General features: G+C 40.8%; 5 protein-coding genes across 11 annotated transcripts; 3 read left to right on the top strand and 2 right to left on the bottom strand.

Moving 5' to 3' along the window:
• Positions 1 to 373: 373 nt before the first annotated feature.
• LOC127260917 (uncharacterized) lies at positions 374 to 5619 on the top strand. The gene is made up of 7 exons (XM_051288974.1): positions 374 to 524; positions 599 to 1032; positions 1481 to 1666; positions 2121 to 2228; positions 2805 to 3008; positions 3090 to 4957; positions 5061 to 5619. Exons 1-7 carry the CDS (start codon positions 449 to 451, stop codon positions 5599 to 5601), a joined length of 3417 nt encoding a protein of 1138 aa, XP_051144931.1. The 5' UTR covers positions 374 to 448; the 3' UTR covers positions 5602 to 5619.
• Positions 4822 to 7523, bottom strand: LOC127260919 (pentatricopeptide repeat-containing protein At1g50270). 5 transcript variants are annotated; one of them, XR_007840826.1, is made up of 3 exons: positions 5676 to 7523; positions 5536 to 5592; positions 4822 to 5266 (listed from the first exon to the last, which is right to left on the bottom strand). XR_007840826.1 is itself a non-coding variant. In XM_051288978.1 (2 exons), exon 1 carries the CDS (start codon positions 7518 to 7520, stop codon positions 5679 to 5681), a length of 1842 nt encoding a protein of 613 aa, XP_051144935.1. In that variant the 5' UTR covers positions 7521 to 7523; the 3' UTR covers positions 4822 to 5592; positions 5676 to 5678. The 5 variants fall into 5 exon arrangements, 2 of the variants coding, with proteins under 2 accessions (XP_051144935.1, XP_051144934.1); XR_007840824.1 differs by having other exon boundaries at positions 5358 to 7523; XR_007840825.1 differs by having other exon boundaries at positions 5536 to 7523.
• LOC127260918 (tricalbin-3-like) lies at positions 7354 to 13470 on the top strand. 2 transcript variants are annotated; one of them, XM_051288976.1, is made up of 10 exons: positions 7354 to 7472; positions 7677 to 8746; positions 9328 to 9569; positions 10277 to 10295; positions 10966 to 11171; positions 11324 to 11433; positions 11544 to 11642; positions 12323 to 12752; positions 12833 to 12958; positions 13343 to 13470. In XM_051288976.1, the coding sequence occupies exons 2-9, from the start codon at positions 7929 to 7931 to the stop codon at positions 12931 to 12933; spliced, it is 2025 nt and encodes a 674-aa protein (XP_051144933.1). In that variant the 5' UTR covers positions 7354 to 7472; positions 7677 to 7928; the 3' UTR covers positions 12934 to 12958; positions 13343 to 13470. The 2 variants fall into 2 exon arrangements, with proteins under 2 accessions (XP_051144933.1, XP_051144932.1); XM_051288975.1 differs by lacking the exon at positions 13343 to 13470 and having other exon boundaries at positions 12833 to 13134.
• Positions 13471 to 14229: 759 nt separating this feature from the next.
• Positions 14230 to 15709, top strand: LOC127260920 (WAT1-related protein At3g30340-like). 2 transcript variants are annotated; one of them, XM_051288980.1, is made up of 6 exons: positions 14230 to 14421; positions 14501 to 14563; positions 14637 to 14753; positions 14837 to 15227; positions 15310 to 15461; positions 15532 to 15709. In XM_051288980.1, the coding sequence occupies exons 1-6, from the start codon at positions 14237 to 14239 to the stop codon at positions 15707 to 15709; spliced, it is 1086 nt and encodes a 361-aa protein (XP_051144937.1). In that variant the 5' UTR covers positions 14230 to 14236. The 2 variants fall into 2 exon arrangements, with proteins under 2 accessions (XP_051144937.1, XP_051144938.1); XM_051288981.1 differs by having other exon boundaries at positions 15552 to 15686.
• On the bottom strand, positions 15710 to 16530 carry LOC127260923 (uncharacterized). The gene has a single exon (XM_051288985.1). It carries the CDS (start codon positions 16528 to 16530, stop codon positions 15997 to 15999), a length of 534 nt encoding a protein of 177 aa, XP_051144942.1. The 3' UTR covers positions 15710 to 15996.
• Positions 16531 to 16675: the final 145 nt, after the last annotated feature.

Raw genomic sequence — 16675 nt, 5'->3', positions numbered from 1 at the left:
ATAATACTAATTATTTATTCAAAACATTACTATATATATATATTTTTAAAACTTTAATTACTAATAATATATACTAAAGTATATAAAGAGTTTCATTATCATTTAAATTTATTTATAATTTTTAGGCTTTGTTTATTTAATAATTTTTTATTCATTTAATACTATTTATTTTTAAAAAATATTATATTAAATATATATTTTTTTATAAATATCAAATCAAATATATATATATATATATTTTTTCAAATTTTTAAAATTTTAAAACTTAAAAAAAAAAAAAAAAAAAAAAAAAAAAACTCTTATCTAAAACTAATACGGACGAGGTAGTATATTTTTACACGCACACGGTCCATTCTGGAGTACATATTTAAACCCAAACTTCCACAGGAGAGTGTCGAACCCGTAACCCTGAAAATCCTCTGCGTTGATCCGTTCGAGACTAGAGGGTATGGAGAAAATTCCGGCAGCTTGCGCCATGGATTGGAGCATTCAGCTTGAGAAGAGCCTTCGCTCTTCAAAACCAGGTCAACAACAGACCACTGTGTTTCTCTCTCTCTCTCTCTCTTTTTGTCTCAAGTATGGATTGTTTTCGTTGCAGGTAAATCTATTGAAGCCCTGGAAGAGACAGGGAGGCGGCTCGAGTGGTGGATGAGGGAGCCAGAGTTGGCGTTTGCGCAATGCGCAATGTTTGGTTTAATACCTGGCGAGGATAAGCTGTTCCTTAATGCTATGCTTCTACGCCTGGCGGATGCATTTAGGCTTGGTGACAAAAGGATTAAGTATGCCGTCGTCCATGTTTTCCTGAGGATGAAAAGAAGGAATAGAAGCGATGGGAAAGGAATTTTGAGCTTGGAGAAATTGGATAATCACTTGGAATTGTTGAGGAGAGTGAAGGAAGTTTTTGATAAAGGGGATGTTGAAGAAAAAGCATTGGCTTTGGCTCTGTTTGGTTGCTGTGCTTATATTGCCAAGGATTGTGTCGATGTTAGATACATTGTGCTGTCGAGTTTGGTGTCGGAGGATGATCTTTCTGTGAGTGTGAACTACCATTTCTTTTCTTCTCAATGGATTGAAGTTTTGTAATCATTGAATCTACAGATATAGGTTGTAGTTCTATTTTTGCTTAGGTCATGATGATAGGAAATGACAGAATCTATTGCTATTTCTGAAAGCATACTCCCTGGAAATGTCAAAGACCGCACAAAACTAAGCTGAAAATATTTCTTTTGAAACTTAGATTATACACAGCTCATTTTATCTAGCTAGATAGAGAGCATACAGCTTTCCATATATCTTTGAAAATATCTTGAGCATGACTTATCATTTGTGAAGATTCTGTAGTGTGAAGAATTAAAAGTCAGTTCTCAAGCTTTCTACACATCTCTTTATGTAATTATAGTGTTGATTTTATGTTCCCATTCATTATATTTCCATTTTCATTATTTCTAAAGCTAAGAGCTTTCTGCAACTATCTATTCAGGTGAAGGCTGCTTTGTTCACGGCAGGATGCTTTTGTGAATTGTCAGATGATTTTGCAGATGTTTTCTTGGAGATGCTTTCTACAGTGGTTTTGTCACGGGAGATATCAAGTGCTGTAAAGTTAGCCGGAGCCCGTACATTATCCAAAAGTTGGTGCTCATTTTCACTTGCAGATAAGGCATATAAGGTTCATGTCTCTTCACCTCTGGAAAATGCAAAAAAATCTTCATATGCATTCATAGTGCCATACCATTAGAGTACATAGTATAAGGGAACAATGATCTGTTACGTATTGGCCATGAGCTCTTCTGTACAAAAATCTTACCTTATGGACATAGCTAGATTATCGTATAAAGAACACTTATGGAAATTCTTCTTATCGGCATCTTAAGGGGTCTGTTGTCTCCTTTATGGTAGCTGTAGCTGAAGTTCTTCGTCCGGAAATCTTTGAATTGAGACTGTAGGCAGTTGTACTAAGGCTAATATGCTAGTTAAACTGCAAACTAGATGCCTTATGCTTGGAGCAAATACTTATTTTTATTGCTCTATGCCTGCTAGTTTCTTTGTTCTTGAGTCGCTGTTTGGTATAAGTGGGTTCAGATTGATAGCCTATCTTACAACTCTGATCATGCTTCATATAGACAGGTTTACGGCTACTGATGGACTCATCAGAAGATGACTTCTCAGGAGTGATGCTAATTTCACTTTCAAGAATCACTTCTAGGTGGATGCTTCTCATTCCTATTCAGGTGACACTTATTACATTAAAATTATTCATTCTAACTTCCGGTGATCATTGCAATTTCCTCCCATGCACTCAAACAACATATATCTAATAATTGATTTTTGATGAAAAGGAAACCAAAATGCATAGGAAAACCCACCAATGAAAAGGCATAGAAAGCTTATGTTGATGATCATATATTAGCATAGAAAGCTTATGTTGATGATCATATATTAGCATAGAAAGCTTATGTTGATGATCATATATTTTGTAGAGCAATTAGTTTAGTGGCTTAGGTGGAAACAAACATCAGCTCTCAGTGGTATGTATGATAAAGGACTCAATTTTACGATGTAGCTTTCCATGAATCTGGTGTTATTGATAAACGTATATCTTAGTATCATTGGGACTGATGATGAGAAGTGGTCTGCCAAAATGTCTTGTATTAGTGCACAGCTTGATTTGCAATTCGATTATCAAAGTTTGCAATGGGCATATACTCATATGCGATAGTGGTGGAACTAAGTTATATCAATATATCTTTCTTGTGTTCGTCCTTATATGTTGGTTGGCTTTTCATATCATCTACTCTTGGTTGTAGATTGAATTGCTTGCGTTGTTTCTAAGCGAAGAGAAATCTTTGCACGTGCAAATTGTTTCGTTAAGATGCTTCCGATTCTTATTAGCGCAAGGAGCTTGTAAATTTCCATCGAAGACAGACACCCTTCAAAAATTATTTGGCATACTACAGAGATCTGAACTTCATCCAACACTGCAGCTTGAAGCTTTGAAAACTTTGCATAAGGTGCTTCCATGCTTGCCTTGCCTTTAATAAATATAGCTTCATTATCTTCTCATACAGTTTCTCGTATTCTGTTGCTTGTAGATTCTATTGTTTCAGTTATCCATAATTCCTTGTGAGGAGATTCATGAAGTTTTTCTCAAGCTGTACGGATTGATTAAGCCTATACAGCTATTGTCCATTGCATCAACGACACTTTTATATGGTAAAATTCTGGCTGATCTCTCTGCTAAGGTGTTGAGAAGAGGAGACATTGTATCTAGTGGAAATGACTCCACCCTGGCAGTCCAGCTGATCTCTTTTATCTTAGACGATATCATTTCGCTTTTGACACCCAAAGTTGATATTCATCACCCCGAGTCTGCTTCAGAGCTTGTGTTTAAAAGCATGATCGACGTTTTGAAAAAACTGATTCAACGGTATCCGCACCTTCATTGCCTTGTGCTGAGTAGTATGTGTCTATGTTTTGATAAACTAATGGGGATGCTCAATAGAGCTACGGAGACAGAAAAATTTGGCATGTCAGATTATGAGATGACCGAATTTGATAGCAATCTTGAGACATTGCTAAAACCAAAACTCTTACTCTCTGTGGCAAATATTCTGTTTGCTTGTTTACAAAACCTTGAAGAAACAGATGCTGAAACCAACACCAATCTGGACTTACTGAAAGTTCAAGCTGAAAGTCTTTCCCATCACGGCTATGTCGATATTTACACCAGAATAAGCTACTTTTGTCTGTTGCATTTGCATTCAACATTTATATGCATGCGTCATATGGTGGAGGAGTTGATATCTCCGAGTAGAGAAATGGGTGCTTCCAGTGTTGGTCCTGTTCCTCATTTCGATGTATTTTCTCTGGATTGTGCAATGGAGATTTTAGGAAGAAAAAGATACTGGTCTGCTTACAAGGTTGGAAGAAATGCTGCCTGTCAGGGTGCATGGTCCACAGCTGCTTTCATGTTTGAACAGCTTGTACCATTAGTTAAGTCTTCTTCATCTGCCTGCTGGTTAAAATCCTTGGCTCAGTTCACCACCTCCGAAAGGGATATTCAGTTATTTCTCTTGCCTAACCCTTCTAAAGTAACTGTAGGCGAAAGGCGAGGAATTACATCAGCGGCTAATTGTGGCACCTATATGGAATATCTTCTCAGAGCTTGGAATACAGTTGTCTCTGCAGAAAAGAATCTGGCAGCATCTGATTCGGGTGGCGTATTCAGTTTCCAGAGATGGTTTTTGGCCCTTAGAGCCAAGTTTCTGAAAACGACTGCTGATATGATGAAGCTGCTGGACACAGCTTCATTCCTTAGGGCTGGCACCAAGCATGGCGGGGAACTACACAGAGGAAATATGCTCAGGTGTTCGACTCCTTCTACACTTGGCTCCTTAATGCACTCTTCTTTAGAGATATCGTCTCGGATGAAAAGAGCTGCCCGAGAGCTTGATCTACTCTTGATCTCTTTCGTGGGCATTGATCGACAAAGTATGACAACTATTTCAGCACTTGCATTGAGCTGCTCACTCATGGCCTTTACTGCTGGTTTTTCCTTTCTTCTCCCATGTGGATATTCTTCGGAAAATTATAGAGTTTCTAAGTCGGAACAGTTAGATGAGCCTTTCTGTGCCTTGCTTATAGAAGATTTAATGTGGCGATTAAGGCGTGAAGACACTGAAACTAGGGAAAAGCTCATGATTCTGCTGGAGCCCTTTATCAACTCCAAGGACTGTTTCTCAAGGTCCCATACTCGAATTTCGCCCGACGGGATAATCTTGCAAAAGCTTTGTCAATTTTCTGTTGGGGAGGTTTTCAGATTGCAAAGCGAGGCAACCAATGTGCAGCCGGATGATGCAGCATCTCTGATCCTATGTAACGGGTCGCAGTTGCTGGTGAACTTTATCTCTAAATTATTGCTGGTTCCTATGCAAACTCCTCGTACCTTCTTTATAGTAAGGTAATCCGAACCAAGTTTATTTATCTTCTTGAAATTTCACTTTTCAGTATATTTCATATCAAGGTAGATTAACAACATTCAGCATATTTATGATCTATCTCAGGCCTGCTGTTTCATCCGAGCTTTTTGTGATGAACGAAGACAATCAAGTTGTGGACCGATCGTCAACTCTGTCCGGATCACATTTCTCTCTGAGCTTATGCCTTCAGTTGAAAAACATGCCTGCTGATCTGCCACATCGGCTAAGCAAAATCTACTGCATTATTAGCTGTAAAGCGCAGCCTCAGGCGACGACCGCAACTGGAGAGCCTGGAGAAAAATCCCAACCGGATCAGGACATTGATGATATGATGGAGTTGAATGAAAAACTTTTAACATATATAGTGGGATCTTTGAAGACCAATGAACTGCACTCCAGGGATGAAGATGATGGTGTGATGGTAAATGAATATGTCTGTTTCGACATAAACGAACGAGGTCAGGGATTCTCTACTTGCTTTCTAGATGTTTCCTCTCTACCCAGTGGCTGTCACAGTGTCAAATGGCATTGTGGTGGTATGGATAGAAGAGGTTCTTACTGGAGCTTACTTCCCATGGCTGCTGGGCCACTGTTCACTGTTTCTAATGCAGCAACTCTTCGATGATATAATTATTAAGGAGGATATCTTTTTGTAAGTATGAAATTGGATAAAAAAATGTTTGGATACATCAAGGATACATCCTACTCACAAAAGATTCGAATATGAGCTTCCGGAAGCGGCCGGCCCTGAGCCGCAAGGCTCTCCACGGCACCATACAAGTCCTCGGACACATCGATCCGTGCATCGGAGGCCACGAATTCACGAACAGCGCCATCAACCTCAATTGCACTGCATCCCGAAGTCTTCTCCACTCCCATTTCATGCATCTTCTTCCTCACGGCTGCGGCTGCTTCCCAATCCCGGTGTTTACAGTACATATTCGCCAACCGGGTATACACGCTGCCATCGCTAGGTTCCAGCCGTATCATGCGACTGCCAACGCTCTTGCCTAGTTCGAAATCCTTGTGGATGGTGCAAGCATTGAACAAGGCACCCCATACGCCGCCGCTCGGCTCCATCGGCATGCCGGCGATCAGTTTCACCGCCTCTTCCAACTGCCCAGCTCGGCCGAGAAGATCCACCAGACAACCGTAATGATCAACAGTTGGTTTTATCCCATATTCGTCCTCCATCGATGCAAACACTTCCTGGCCTCTGCGGACGAGCCCTCCATGAGTGCACGCGCAAAGAACAGCAGTGATAGTGACCTCATTGGGCTGCACCCTGTCGGCCAACATTTTGTCAAAGGTAGTCAGAGCTCCGGGAGCATCCCCGTTCATTGCCAGCCCGAAAATTAAGGCAGTCCATGGATAGACATCCTTGGCAGTGCGAATTCTATGGAACACAAGAAAGGCGTCGTGGATGCAGCCGCATTTTGCGTACATATCAATCAGAGCAGTCCCGAGCACTGAATTCAACTCCATTTTGTGATCTTCGATGTACTTATCGATCCACCTCCCTTGATTCAGCGAGCCGAGGTGCGCGCAGGCTGTGAGAGTAGTGGCTAGCACAGCTTCATTAGGTTCGACTTTTTCGACCAGCATTTTGTGGAAGAGATGCAGAGAATCCTTGCACCTGTTGCACTGAACATAACCAGACAACAAAGCGTTCCAAGAGACCACATTTCTGCGTGGCATTTCTCGGAAAACTTGAGCTGCGTCGTCGGGACAGCCGCCTTTCGAATACATGTCAATGAGAGCACTGCCAATGACAACGTCTCGGAGGACTCTCCCTGACTCAACATAGAAACCATGAATCCACCGGCCGAGCCAAATGCAGCCTGTCATGGCGACCGCACAGAGAGCCGTGGCGACGGCGACTTCGTCGACTGATGAGGACGATCTCATCTCCAGAAAGAGCTCAAGCGCCTGGTCTGCGCGATTGTTCTTGACGTATCCATCCATTAAGGCGGTGTAGGCCACGGCGTCCCTGTCAGTCATTTCGTCGAACACTTGACGTGCGTGACGAATGAGACCGTAGCCAGCGAGCACCGAAATCAAAGAGTTGCAGACGAATCCATCAGAACCGAAACCGAATTTGATTGATTGAGTGAAGATCTGTAGAGGCATTTGTGTTTTGGATTTGAACAGTAAGGGGAAGGTGTGCTGGTTGGGGACGACACCCTCCCGGCGCATCTTAATATAGAGGGAAACGGCGTTTTGGTGGTCGAAGATGAAGGCTCTGATGGCGGCGTTGTAAGTGGAGACATCTCGGCGGCGTATTTGGTTGAAAATGGAGAGAGCGTAAGCGGAAGCGGAAGCAGAAGCAGAAGTGGGGATAGAAACACAGTGGAGCAACAGTCTCGTAAGGAAGGTGGAGTTTTTAAAACAACCAGAGACGACGAGAAGCGAATGGATTTGCTGCAACTTTGACAGCTCCGGCGGTGGTGACTCCCGGCGGATGAGGCGGTTACGGCGGTGGAAGTGCTGCCAGAGGTAACGGCCGGCGACGCTCAAATTGTTGGAAACTCTGGAAGAATGCATAAATTGAAATTGCTTTCTCTTGTGTTAAGTCTGTATTTAAAATATAAATACGATAGTAAATTTTTATTTTTATTTTTTAATTTTTTTTTTATTGATATTACTAGTGGCGGTTTCGCTTGTTTGACTGACTGTACACTTGTGTTTGTACTTTTGCAGAGCAATCTATGGCGTCTATCTAAGCTCTGCCAAACAAATTCGTGAACGACAATCCAACATTGATTGCCACTCCATCTTCATTCTTCTTCGCCGTCATCTTGCTCTTGTAGATTCGAGTTGCGTCAGGTGATTCGCCTACTTTAACATTGAAGTGGATTCCTGGAGACGAGGAGCTTCAATTGCGCGCTTTTCTGAATTCATTCATGTTAATCTGCAATTCTACTAGTCATCAGTATTTGGTGCCCTAATTTAATGTTTTTGCAACCGCCTTCCGAGGCTTCGCTCTTTAATTGTGTTTCTTCGCCGAGGAAGAGCTTACTTTTCTCGCCGTCTCTGATTCCTTCAATTAGTCGTTACAACAGTAAATCTCGTCCATTCAGTGGAAGAAGGGAGGCAATTAATCTGAAAAATGTGAGGCGAACTTTGCTTCAAGCTCAAGCCTGTAAAAATGGTGGAAATAAGGAGAGCAGCAATAAATTGGGCGCCGCCACAAGGAGAGGAGCAGAAGCCATTGTTTTGAAGCGATTTTCCAGTGAAAAGGAATCTAATTACGCATCTTTATCCAGCACTAATACGGAGAGTGGCAGCTACTACAATTCGGCTTTTGAGCAGGATCCTATAGTGGATAAGCTTAGAAATCAGCTGGGTGTCATCCATCCGATTCCCTCTCCTCCAATAAATCGCAATATACTAGGGCTTTTTGTTGTTTTCTTTTTTATTGGGGTTGTTTCAGATAAGTTGTGGACATCAAGAAAGAGGGGTGCAAGGAGTAATGGCAATAAGCCTGGGAGTTGGCCTCAGGTTCCCACTGGCCTATCCATATTTTTGGAGAAGGAACTACAGAGGAAAGAGTCGGTGGAATGGGTGAACATGGTGTTGGGGAAGCTGTGGAAGGTATACAGAGGCGGGATAGAGAATTGGCTAATTGGATTGCTGCAGCCTGTCATTGACAATCTAAAGAAGCCTGATTATGTGCAAAGGGTAGAAATCAAGCAGTTTTCTTTAGGGGACGAGCCATTGTCTGTCAGGAGTGTTGAGCGCAGGACCTCTCGTCGAGTAAATGACTTGCAGTGAGTGTTTTCCTACTGAAAAATTTACAGCTTTCTTTATCATAAACAGCAAATATTATTTTTAGTAGTGGCTAGCAATTACAAAGACAACTTTTTTTTTTTGCTTGTTTCTGTCTGATACGTTATTAACAATGTGGTGATTTGTAGCTCTTTTTGCAAAATGAATAGGTTAGTATTATCTGTACACTATTTTTCTTTTTTGATCGGAATGTACACTATTTTTCTTGATTTAGTAGGTGAAAGGGTTTGGTGGGATTAGATGCCTTGCTATAGGGATGACAATGTTATGCAGAATCTCACACATCCGATGATGAGTATATTAAAAACCATATGTGGGTTGTTAATTGGATGAATTATTATTGCTTAACTAATGATGGAATTTTAGAACGTGTGAAGTGCAACTAGTAAGAACACAACATGATATTTCCATTAATGCATAAAACACGTTCACAAGATTTAGCATAAAACACATTTACAAGATTTCACTGATGCATAATGCAATGCAATTCTTTGAACTATGTTGATGATAGCTGTTATGAGTTGTATTTAAGTAAATAATAATGTCAATTCCTGCTTTCAAGATACCAGATTGGTCTACGGTATGCTGGCGGTGCGCGTATGCTTTTACTGCTATCACTTAAGTTCGGCATATTTCCCATTGTTGTGCCCGTGGGCGTGCGGGATTTTGATATTGATGGTGAACTTTGGGTTAAATTACGACTGATACCAACCGAGCCATGGGTTGGTGCTGTTTCATGGGCCTTTGTTTCTCTTCCAAAGATAAAATTTGAATTGTCACCTTTCCGCTTATTCAATCTAATGGGTGAGTTATGTTTTAGCAGTTTGCATTAATTTCCTATTTTTGTTTCTTCGTTTCTTTAATCAAGTCAATTGATTTAGTATGTGGTTAGGGCATCTGTGCTGATTGGCGAGTTAGAAATATAACAATTTCTCTCATGACTGCTTCAACGATTGTAAATGGATTAGAATTACACTCAGAACATACACACTTATTAACCTATACTCCAGTTGCTATTCTGGTTTAACACAGATGAGATTGACTTGATAATTGTTGCTCAGGTCATGCCATAAGTCAGTCATTAGTTCCCAACCATGCCGTGAAAGAAATTTCATACATAAAGTGGTTACTGAAAGAATAAAAATTGCTTATACTCTAAAATGTATGAATTCCATACTTCATTCTTCACTCCATCTTTCCAAAAATTCCAGGATAAATAACAATGGGAATAAATATAATAACATTAGCTGTTGGTTTAAATGAAAGCTAGGAATGCTTTAGGACTACTTTCTCATGTAATGATGTCTGAATTTGGATAATAGAGGTTCTAGTTTCCAGTCCTGATGTTTGCTAAACCTCTCCAATGTGTTGAGATGGTCTTCCTCTTCAAGATTCAACTCAGAAAATTTACTTTGCACAAATAATACTCTCTTTGCTTTTTATTTTTTAAGAACCCAACTGATGTGTGTTCCTTGTTTTGTTGCATGCACTTGTGTACTGGAAACATTCAGAAATTCCTGTCCTCTCTCTGTAAGTAATTCTCTCTCTTATCTTTCTATAATTATTAAGAATTGCTCATTAATGTTTGCTGGTCCCTTCTTTCTTATCTCCACTATGTTCTTCATATGATTTTTGAAGTTCCTTACTCTATTTTCACTTGAGAGTATCCTTTTAATTATCCTGTATGGTTATCCTTTTAGATATTTCCTTCAGATGCTGATCATCTTCGCTGGAAAATTATTATATTTTCTCTTAGGAGTCTAGATAGTACTTAACCTGAGGAGACTGGAATTTTAATTCGTATCCGTAAGATATCTCTCCTGTTCTCCTGCATTTAATCTAATAACCCAAACAAAAAGAATCTTGACCATCTAGTAATGGCTATACCTGCAGTAACTTGCAATTGCTTTAAAAGGAATTACCCAACATAGTTCCAAATACTTGTCAGAATATTGGATTGCCCATTAGCATATACATTTCAAAAATTTATATAACATAGATAGGTTTATGGTTCTATTATTGAATTTCATTAATGTTCAAATAAAAGGTTCAAAATTATGCAGTGTTGCTACCAGAAGATAAACACATGTAACCTGCTCTTTTTTGGTTTTACTTCAAAGGGTAGTTTTCTTACCTATGGCAATGTTTGAGACAATTTTCAGTCATCAATTTTTATCACATTGAAGAGTTATTTGCACAGGTTTTTGAAGAAACTTCTTACTGAGGACCTACCGAAGCTATTTGTGCGTCCAAAAAAGATTGTTTTGGATTTTCAGAAGGGAATGGCGGTGGGACCTGTTACAAACGATCCTAAACCAGGAGATATTCACGAGGGAAACAATGACTTTGCTGGAGAATTGTCAGTGACACTTCTAGATGCACGAAAACTCACTTATATTTTCTATGGTACAAATATTACTGCGCAAATTGGCTTTTTGTACTGTTGGTGTCAGTGATTAATTGTTGGCAAAAGTTAGAATAATCTGAAACTGCCTCTGTTAGTCTTGTAACTCAGATTATGCAACATTGTGACACAGTTGCTATCCTAAAATTTTCAGGGAAAACAGATCCTTATGTGATTCTAAGATTAGGAGATCAAGTAATACGTAGTAAACGCAACAGCCAAACTACTGTCATTGGACCTCCCGGTGAACCTATCTGGAATCAGGTGACTTCTTGAACTATTGTGTAGCTATCTAAAGTATTGGTGAGTTCCTTCACAAAGAGAAAACCTTGCTGTGCTAGTAATAATGTATTACGTAATTATGTATCCAACAGGATTTTCACATGTTAGTTGTTAACCCCATGAAAGAAAGGCTATACATAGAAGTAAAAGACTCTCTTGGATTCACAGACTCGACAATAGGTGCTGCAGAGGTAAGATCTTTTATAATCTAATCTTTTCTTTGTCACTGAAACTTATATATGCCTCTTTGTTATTGTTCTACTATTTCTTTAATCTAAATGAAATAGACAAGTGCACTTTTAGGAAACACCCCTCTTTCTTGAACAAATGCCTTGATTTGTATTTGTTATGGATTTATTTGTCAGTCTAATATATCTTCTGAGTGGACACCAATGTTGATTCACTCTCTTTCATTCTGGTGAAGAAAAGATAATCAATGGATAAAGTAGACTGTTGTAGTGAAGATGAGAAATATGACAGAAGTAGACTGGGAGTTCCTGTCATCTCAACTTTAGTTCATAATAAAAAAAGGAAATCCACATGGAAGTACTCTCGTGTTAGCTGATGGGTATTATGTACAGACACTTCAAGTATGCGGATGGTCTTGAGTTATTTATCCATCAATTGTTATAATTGTGTGTATTTTCTTGATAAGATACTTTAGCTTCCGATATCAAACCAATGAAAAAGCATCTGCAGGAGCCAGAAAAAACAAACCATAAACTTAACCAGTCAGACCAAGCAGTTATTTCAATCCTATCTGGTCCAACTTGAATGTGTGTACTGAGCCAACAAAATCACTGTTCCATAGACTCTTGATGATTTATAGGATTTGAATTGTACTTTGATTGCTCCAATGTTCATTTTCCAGGTTGATCTTGGATCTCTCAAAGATACTGTACCAGCAGACAGGATTGTGCAACTCAGAGGTTGGAACCCATTCGGTAAGGGATCTGTTGGAGAAATTCTATTGCGACTGACATACAAAGCATATGTTGAGGATGAAGAAGATGAGAGGTCTGAAAAAACAGAGAAGTCTGAGGATGAATTGACTGACTTAGACGAACCAGACATGCCATTGTCTGACCAGCGCTCAAAGAATTACTTGATCGATCCAGACAAGGAATCTTTTATTAATGTTCTAGCCGACATTTTAGTAAGTGAGGAATTCCAGGGGATAGTAGCATCAGAAACAGTGAGTTCCAAGCCTTTAGATGCAGGCGCTGATTCAAAGGAATCCAGCAGGAGTAATGTTGGATCCATCCCACAAGCATTGGAGAGTGGTGCTGATCGTTCACAAGGTATTATTAACCTTTGAGTTGATTAATGCTGGGCTCGCTCCCATTCGTTCTCCTTTTCACTGAGAAGTTATATTTTGCAGGATCAACGACAACAACCATGTTGTTTTGGCTTGCATTGATCACAGGTGCTTTAGTTCTCATAGCTACGAGTATGGAAGGGACAAGTTTATTCAACCCTTGACAGGTGACATGTAATGAATTCCAAGGTATTGCAAGTCATGTTAGGTAACTCAAGACACAGCTAAAGGTCTTATTTTTGCCCAATCATTCGGTATCATTGATTCAGTAGAGAAGAGGATTAAAGAAATGCAAGCCCAATTTGTTTGTATTTTTGGATATTTTGTATTTGAAATATTTTGAATGAAATAAAAGTTTTAGAAGATATTGATTGTGATATATTAAATGAGAAAATCACATAAATCAAGATAGTTGCATTCTTCTTTCTGATATCATGTTTTATGTTAGCTCTTTTAGTAAATACCATAAAAACAAGTCAGATAAATCAAATTTATTCTAATCTGTTTCACATTTTCAGCATGCAGAAAATGCTATGTAGCCTGACTTTAATGCTGTACTTCACATATTGCTAGGTTACAAGGGACAAGCCACCAAGCTCATTAAATGGACAAAATTGTAATAAATCCAGCCATTAAAGGAAAGTGAGAGAATTCACAGAAAAGGAGATCTAGAAATGCATCAAAACATTGAAATGACAATCACATCTACAAAGGAACTATGCTGTATGCAGCCAGCATCAAACTTGATGAACTTATTCCCAATTCGACCCCTTTTTTGATAGGAAAAAAGGGTTGGGATCAAGAGTGTAAACTTGATTACCCGATCCCACGAAAATGGTTGGTTTTGAACCGAATCTGGTCGAGTTTGGGGCATTGACAGGCCTACCTTTAATACACTGTATTGGTTGGAAGGTGATTGACAATAAACAGAAGGACAAAAAGGTTGTTGAACAGGTGATTTTCCAGGATCAAATTGGACCTGTTAATAGAAGACAGGCATGAGATGCCGTGGAGCAGAACTAAGCATCCTTTGGGTTGATGAATCTTGAGCCCACAATGCTTATCATCATCTTTCATTACAGGATTCCATTATTCCTACCTATCCCACCATTTTCCCCCATTCTCTACATTCATCTATCTGCCATTAAAGAATGCCACCAGGATTTGACAGGTAGGTTCCATTGAAGAATTGGATGCTGGAACTGTGAGCTCCATTGATCTTACTTTCCACATAAACTGCTTGAATGACGATCCAACAGGGCCATCAATCAATCATGTCCCAGAGATCAGATTGTTTGCTAGATGCATGTGGAAAGAACTTATCACTGATATAAAGAACCGGGGAATATGCGCGCGAAAAATCAGTCAAGATAAAGGTGTTGAAGCGACGCCTTCCTAGAGCCCACATTGTTGTATGACTGGAGAAGGAAGGAAGCCTGCTCGGTCGTTTGGTTTTCCAGTGCAACGATGAAGAGCTTTGTTGCCAAGTGGTGGCCTGTGATAATGATGATTGCAATCAGTCTGGCCTTCGCCATCAACAATGTACTTCTCAAGAAGATCGTGGATGATGGGATCGACCATTTGGTCTTTGTTACATATCGCCAGTGTATATCTGCAGTCTTTTTGTCCCCATTGGCGCTCTTCATTGAAAGGTTCAAGTTTTTCTTATACCATGTTTTCTCCTAGTATGCATAACTTAATGATTTCTGCAATGTTGTATTTGTTTGACAGGCGAAGCCGCCCCAAACTTATGCCGAGTGTACTCTGTTACCTTTTCGTCAGCGCCCTCATCGGGTGAGTCTTTGATTCAAAATCCATATGCAGCCATGACATCTGAACTCATTTGCTGATATATTCTTGTATGTAGGGGGTCAGTTTCGCAATATCTCTTCCTCCTCGGTATAGAATACACGTCTGCAACGCTCACCTGCACTTTCCTCAACATAGTTCCTGTCCTCACCTTTCTAATGGCCTTGCCATTAGGGTATATAAATACACACAATCAATTTATCTTACCTCTTCGACACATTTACCCGACATCTACCTCAAGACGATATATTTTCTCAGATTGGAGTCACTAAACATAAGGTGCAGCAGCGGAAAGGCGAAATTGTTGGGAGCTGTGATATGCCTTGGGAGCACCGTATTGCTAACTCTTTATAAAGGAGCTCCGCTGATTCACTTCTCTAACGATGCACGGCCCGTCAGCCATGCTAAAGCAAATGCGCGTGCTTGGGTCATGGGATCGATGGCCCTGATTGCCGGGACGTTCTGCTGGTCCTCATGGTTCCTCATTCAGACAAAGATCGGAAGGCAGTATCCATGCCAGTACTCCAGCACAGCCATCATGGCTTGTTTTAGCAGCATCCAGTCGGCTGCGTTGAGCCTCTCCTTCAACAGGAAGCTCTCTGTCTGGATCTTGAAAACAAGATCAGACATCTTCATCATTTTATACGCCGTAACTTCTGCTCTCTCTTAACGAACCTACTTATCCTCTACATGTATTATTGTTCTTCGTGTAAATGGTTTGAGTGATGCAGGGAATTGTGGGATCGGGGCTGTGCTTCGTCGGCATGTCGTGGTGTGTCAAGAAAAGAGGCCCCGTCTTCACCTCAGCCTTCAGCCCGCTCGTCCAGATAATGGCAGCGTGTTTGGATGTCCCTCTCTTACACGAACAGCTTCATCTTGGAAGGTAATTCACTCATCGCCCCTTCAATGGTTGTAAGATGTTTATATACTGATTTTCCCGCGCGACTGAGCAGTTTAATAGGATCGATCGCAGTCATCGCCGGGCTGTACATTCTTCTGTGGGGCAAGAACAGGGAAATGCAGAGCCAGGAAACGAAGTTGATCCTGCAAGGAACTGATCAAGAAATCAAGAATCAAGAACCTGAGCAGTTCCAAGTTGTAAGAACATCTGTCGACACTAACCAACCATGATTCACAAAGAAGAGAAGTCTCCCAAATCTTACATTAACAAAAGAGGTAAAAAGTTTAGCACTGTAATAATGCATCGTCCATCTCCTCTATGGAGTCTGAACTTTAACCATATGATGAAATCACCATAGTTCTATAACCATGAGTTTCTTTTTACTTATTGATTCTGTTGTCGAAGGACAGATTATTGGAACTGATTCTTCAGACTCACTCACACTCCCTCAGTTCATACACAGCTGACACTTTGTTTTAGGTAAGAAGATTAAACCAGCGACGGCAAGGCGTCGTTTTCATTCGCCGTCGGCGGTGTTCCTGTCCGTGGACTCGCTCGGAGGATCGTCTCCGCGGGCTTTACCCATAATTTTCTTTGACTTCATCTTCCCGTTGTTGGCAGCAGCCTCATCCTCGTCGAGTTCCTCGGCTTCGTCCACGATGTTCAAATGGACGCCGGGATCGTTAGTCTCGTAGCTCCCGCCCATCATGATCGAGTTGTTGATGGCCTGGAAGTTGCTGTTGACGAACGTCGCGAAGTCTTCCTGCTCCGGCTCCACTCCCTGGCCTTGAGGATCGCTAGCCGGTTTGTCGTCTCCCCTGCCTCCTCGCATGGTCGCGCCGAGATTCGACCCTGCTAAGGTTATGATCCTCACTCCTTGATCTTCGTCGTCCTGGCTCCCTGAATAATCCCCGGGATTATTCGGGGAGCGCTGGATGCTCCCGAGACGATTGGTGAGAGTGGAGATCAGCTCTTTGATCTCCTGGTCGAAACTCTTCTGCTCGACTCCGTTGCGTGAAGGTGCGTCGAGGTTGATTCGATCGGGAGCCATGGCTGGAACGAAACGAAGAGGATCGAAACTGGAGAAAAACAATCGGTTTCGATGTCGATTCAAGGTTTCCGGGTTGTTGCAAGAAGGCTCGGATTTAAAAGGAGGAGGGGTGTTCTTTTCTTACATAGCAATCCAAGAATTTGGT

The sequence above is a fragment of the Andrographis paniculata genome, unplaced genomic scaffold, assembly GCF_009805555.1.
Source record: "Andrographis paniculata isolate CXL003 unplaced genomic scaffold, ASM980555v1 Contig62END, whole genome shotgun sequence".
Classification (NCBI taxonomy): Eukaryota; Viridiplantae; Streptophyta; class Magnoliopsida; order Lamiales; family Acanthaceae; genus Andrographis; species Andrographis paniculata.
Note: the sequence above shows the minus strand (reverse complement) of the source record. Positions and strands in the feature narration are given on the sequence as shown.

Excerpts from the sequence above, each read along its gene's own strand:
- LOC127260918 (XM_051288976.1), top strand. The coding sequence starts at position 7,929 with ATGTTTTTGCAACCGCCTTCCGAGGCTTCGCTCTTTAATTGTGTTTCT. Across the intron at positions 8,747-9,327 it reads CGTCGAGTAAATGACTTGCA|ATACCAGATTGGTCTACGGT; the intron begins GTGAGTGTTTTC and ends CCTGCTTTCAAG. Across the intron at positions 11,434-11,543 it reads GTGAACCTATCTGGAATCAG|GATTTTCACATGTTAGTTGT; the intron begins GTGACTTCTTGA and ends TGTATCCAACAG.
- LOC127260923 (XM_051288985.1), bottom strand. The coding sequence starts at position 16,530 with ATGGCTCCCGATCGAATCAACCTCGACGCACCTTCACGCAACGGAGTC.
- LOC127260917 (XM_051288974.1), top strand. The coding sequence starts at position 449 with ATGGAGAAAATTCCGGCAGCTTGCGCCATGGATTGGAGCATTCAGCTT. Across the intron at positions 525-598 it reads CCTTCGCTCTTCAAAACCAG|GTAAATCTATTGAAGCCCTG; the intron begins GTCAACAACAGA and ends TTTTCGTTGCAG. Across the intron at positions 1,667-2,120 it reads TTGCAGATAAGGCATATAAG|ACAGGTTTACGGCTACTGAT; the intron begins GTTCATGTCTCT and ends TGCTTCATATAG.
- LOC127260919 (XM_051288977.1), bottom strand. The coding sequence starts at position 7,520 with ATGCATTCTTCCAGAGTTTCCAACAATTTGAGCGTCGCCGGCCGTTAC. Across the intron at positions 5,267-5,686 it reads AGCTCATATTCGAATCTTTT|GCTCTCCAGTTGCGGTCGTC; the intron begins GTGAGTAGGATG and ends ATTTTTCTCCAG.
- LOC127260920 (XM_051288980.1), top strand. The coding sequence starts at position 14,237 with ATGAAGAGCTTTGTTGCCAAGTGGTGGCCTGTGATAATGATGATTGCA. Across the intron at positions 14,564-14,636 it reads TTCGTCAGCGCCCTCATCGG|GGGGTCAGTTTCGCAATATC; the intron begins GTGAGTCTTTGA and ends TCTTGTATGTAG. Across the intron at positions 15,462-15,531 it reads GAACAGCTTCATCTTGGAAG|TTTAATAGGATCGATCGCAG; the intron begins GTAATTCACTCA and ends GCGACTGAGCAG.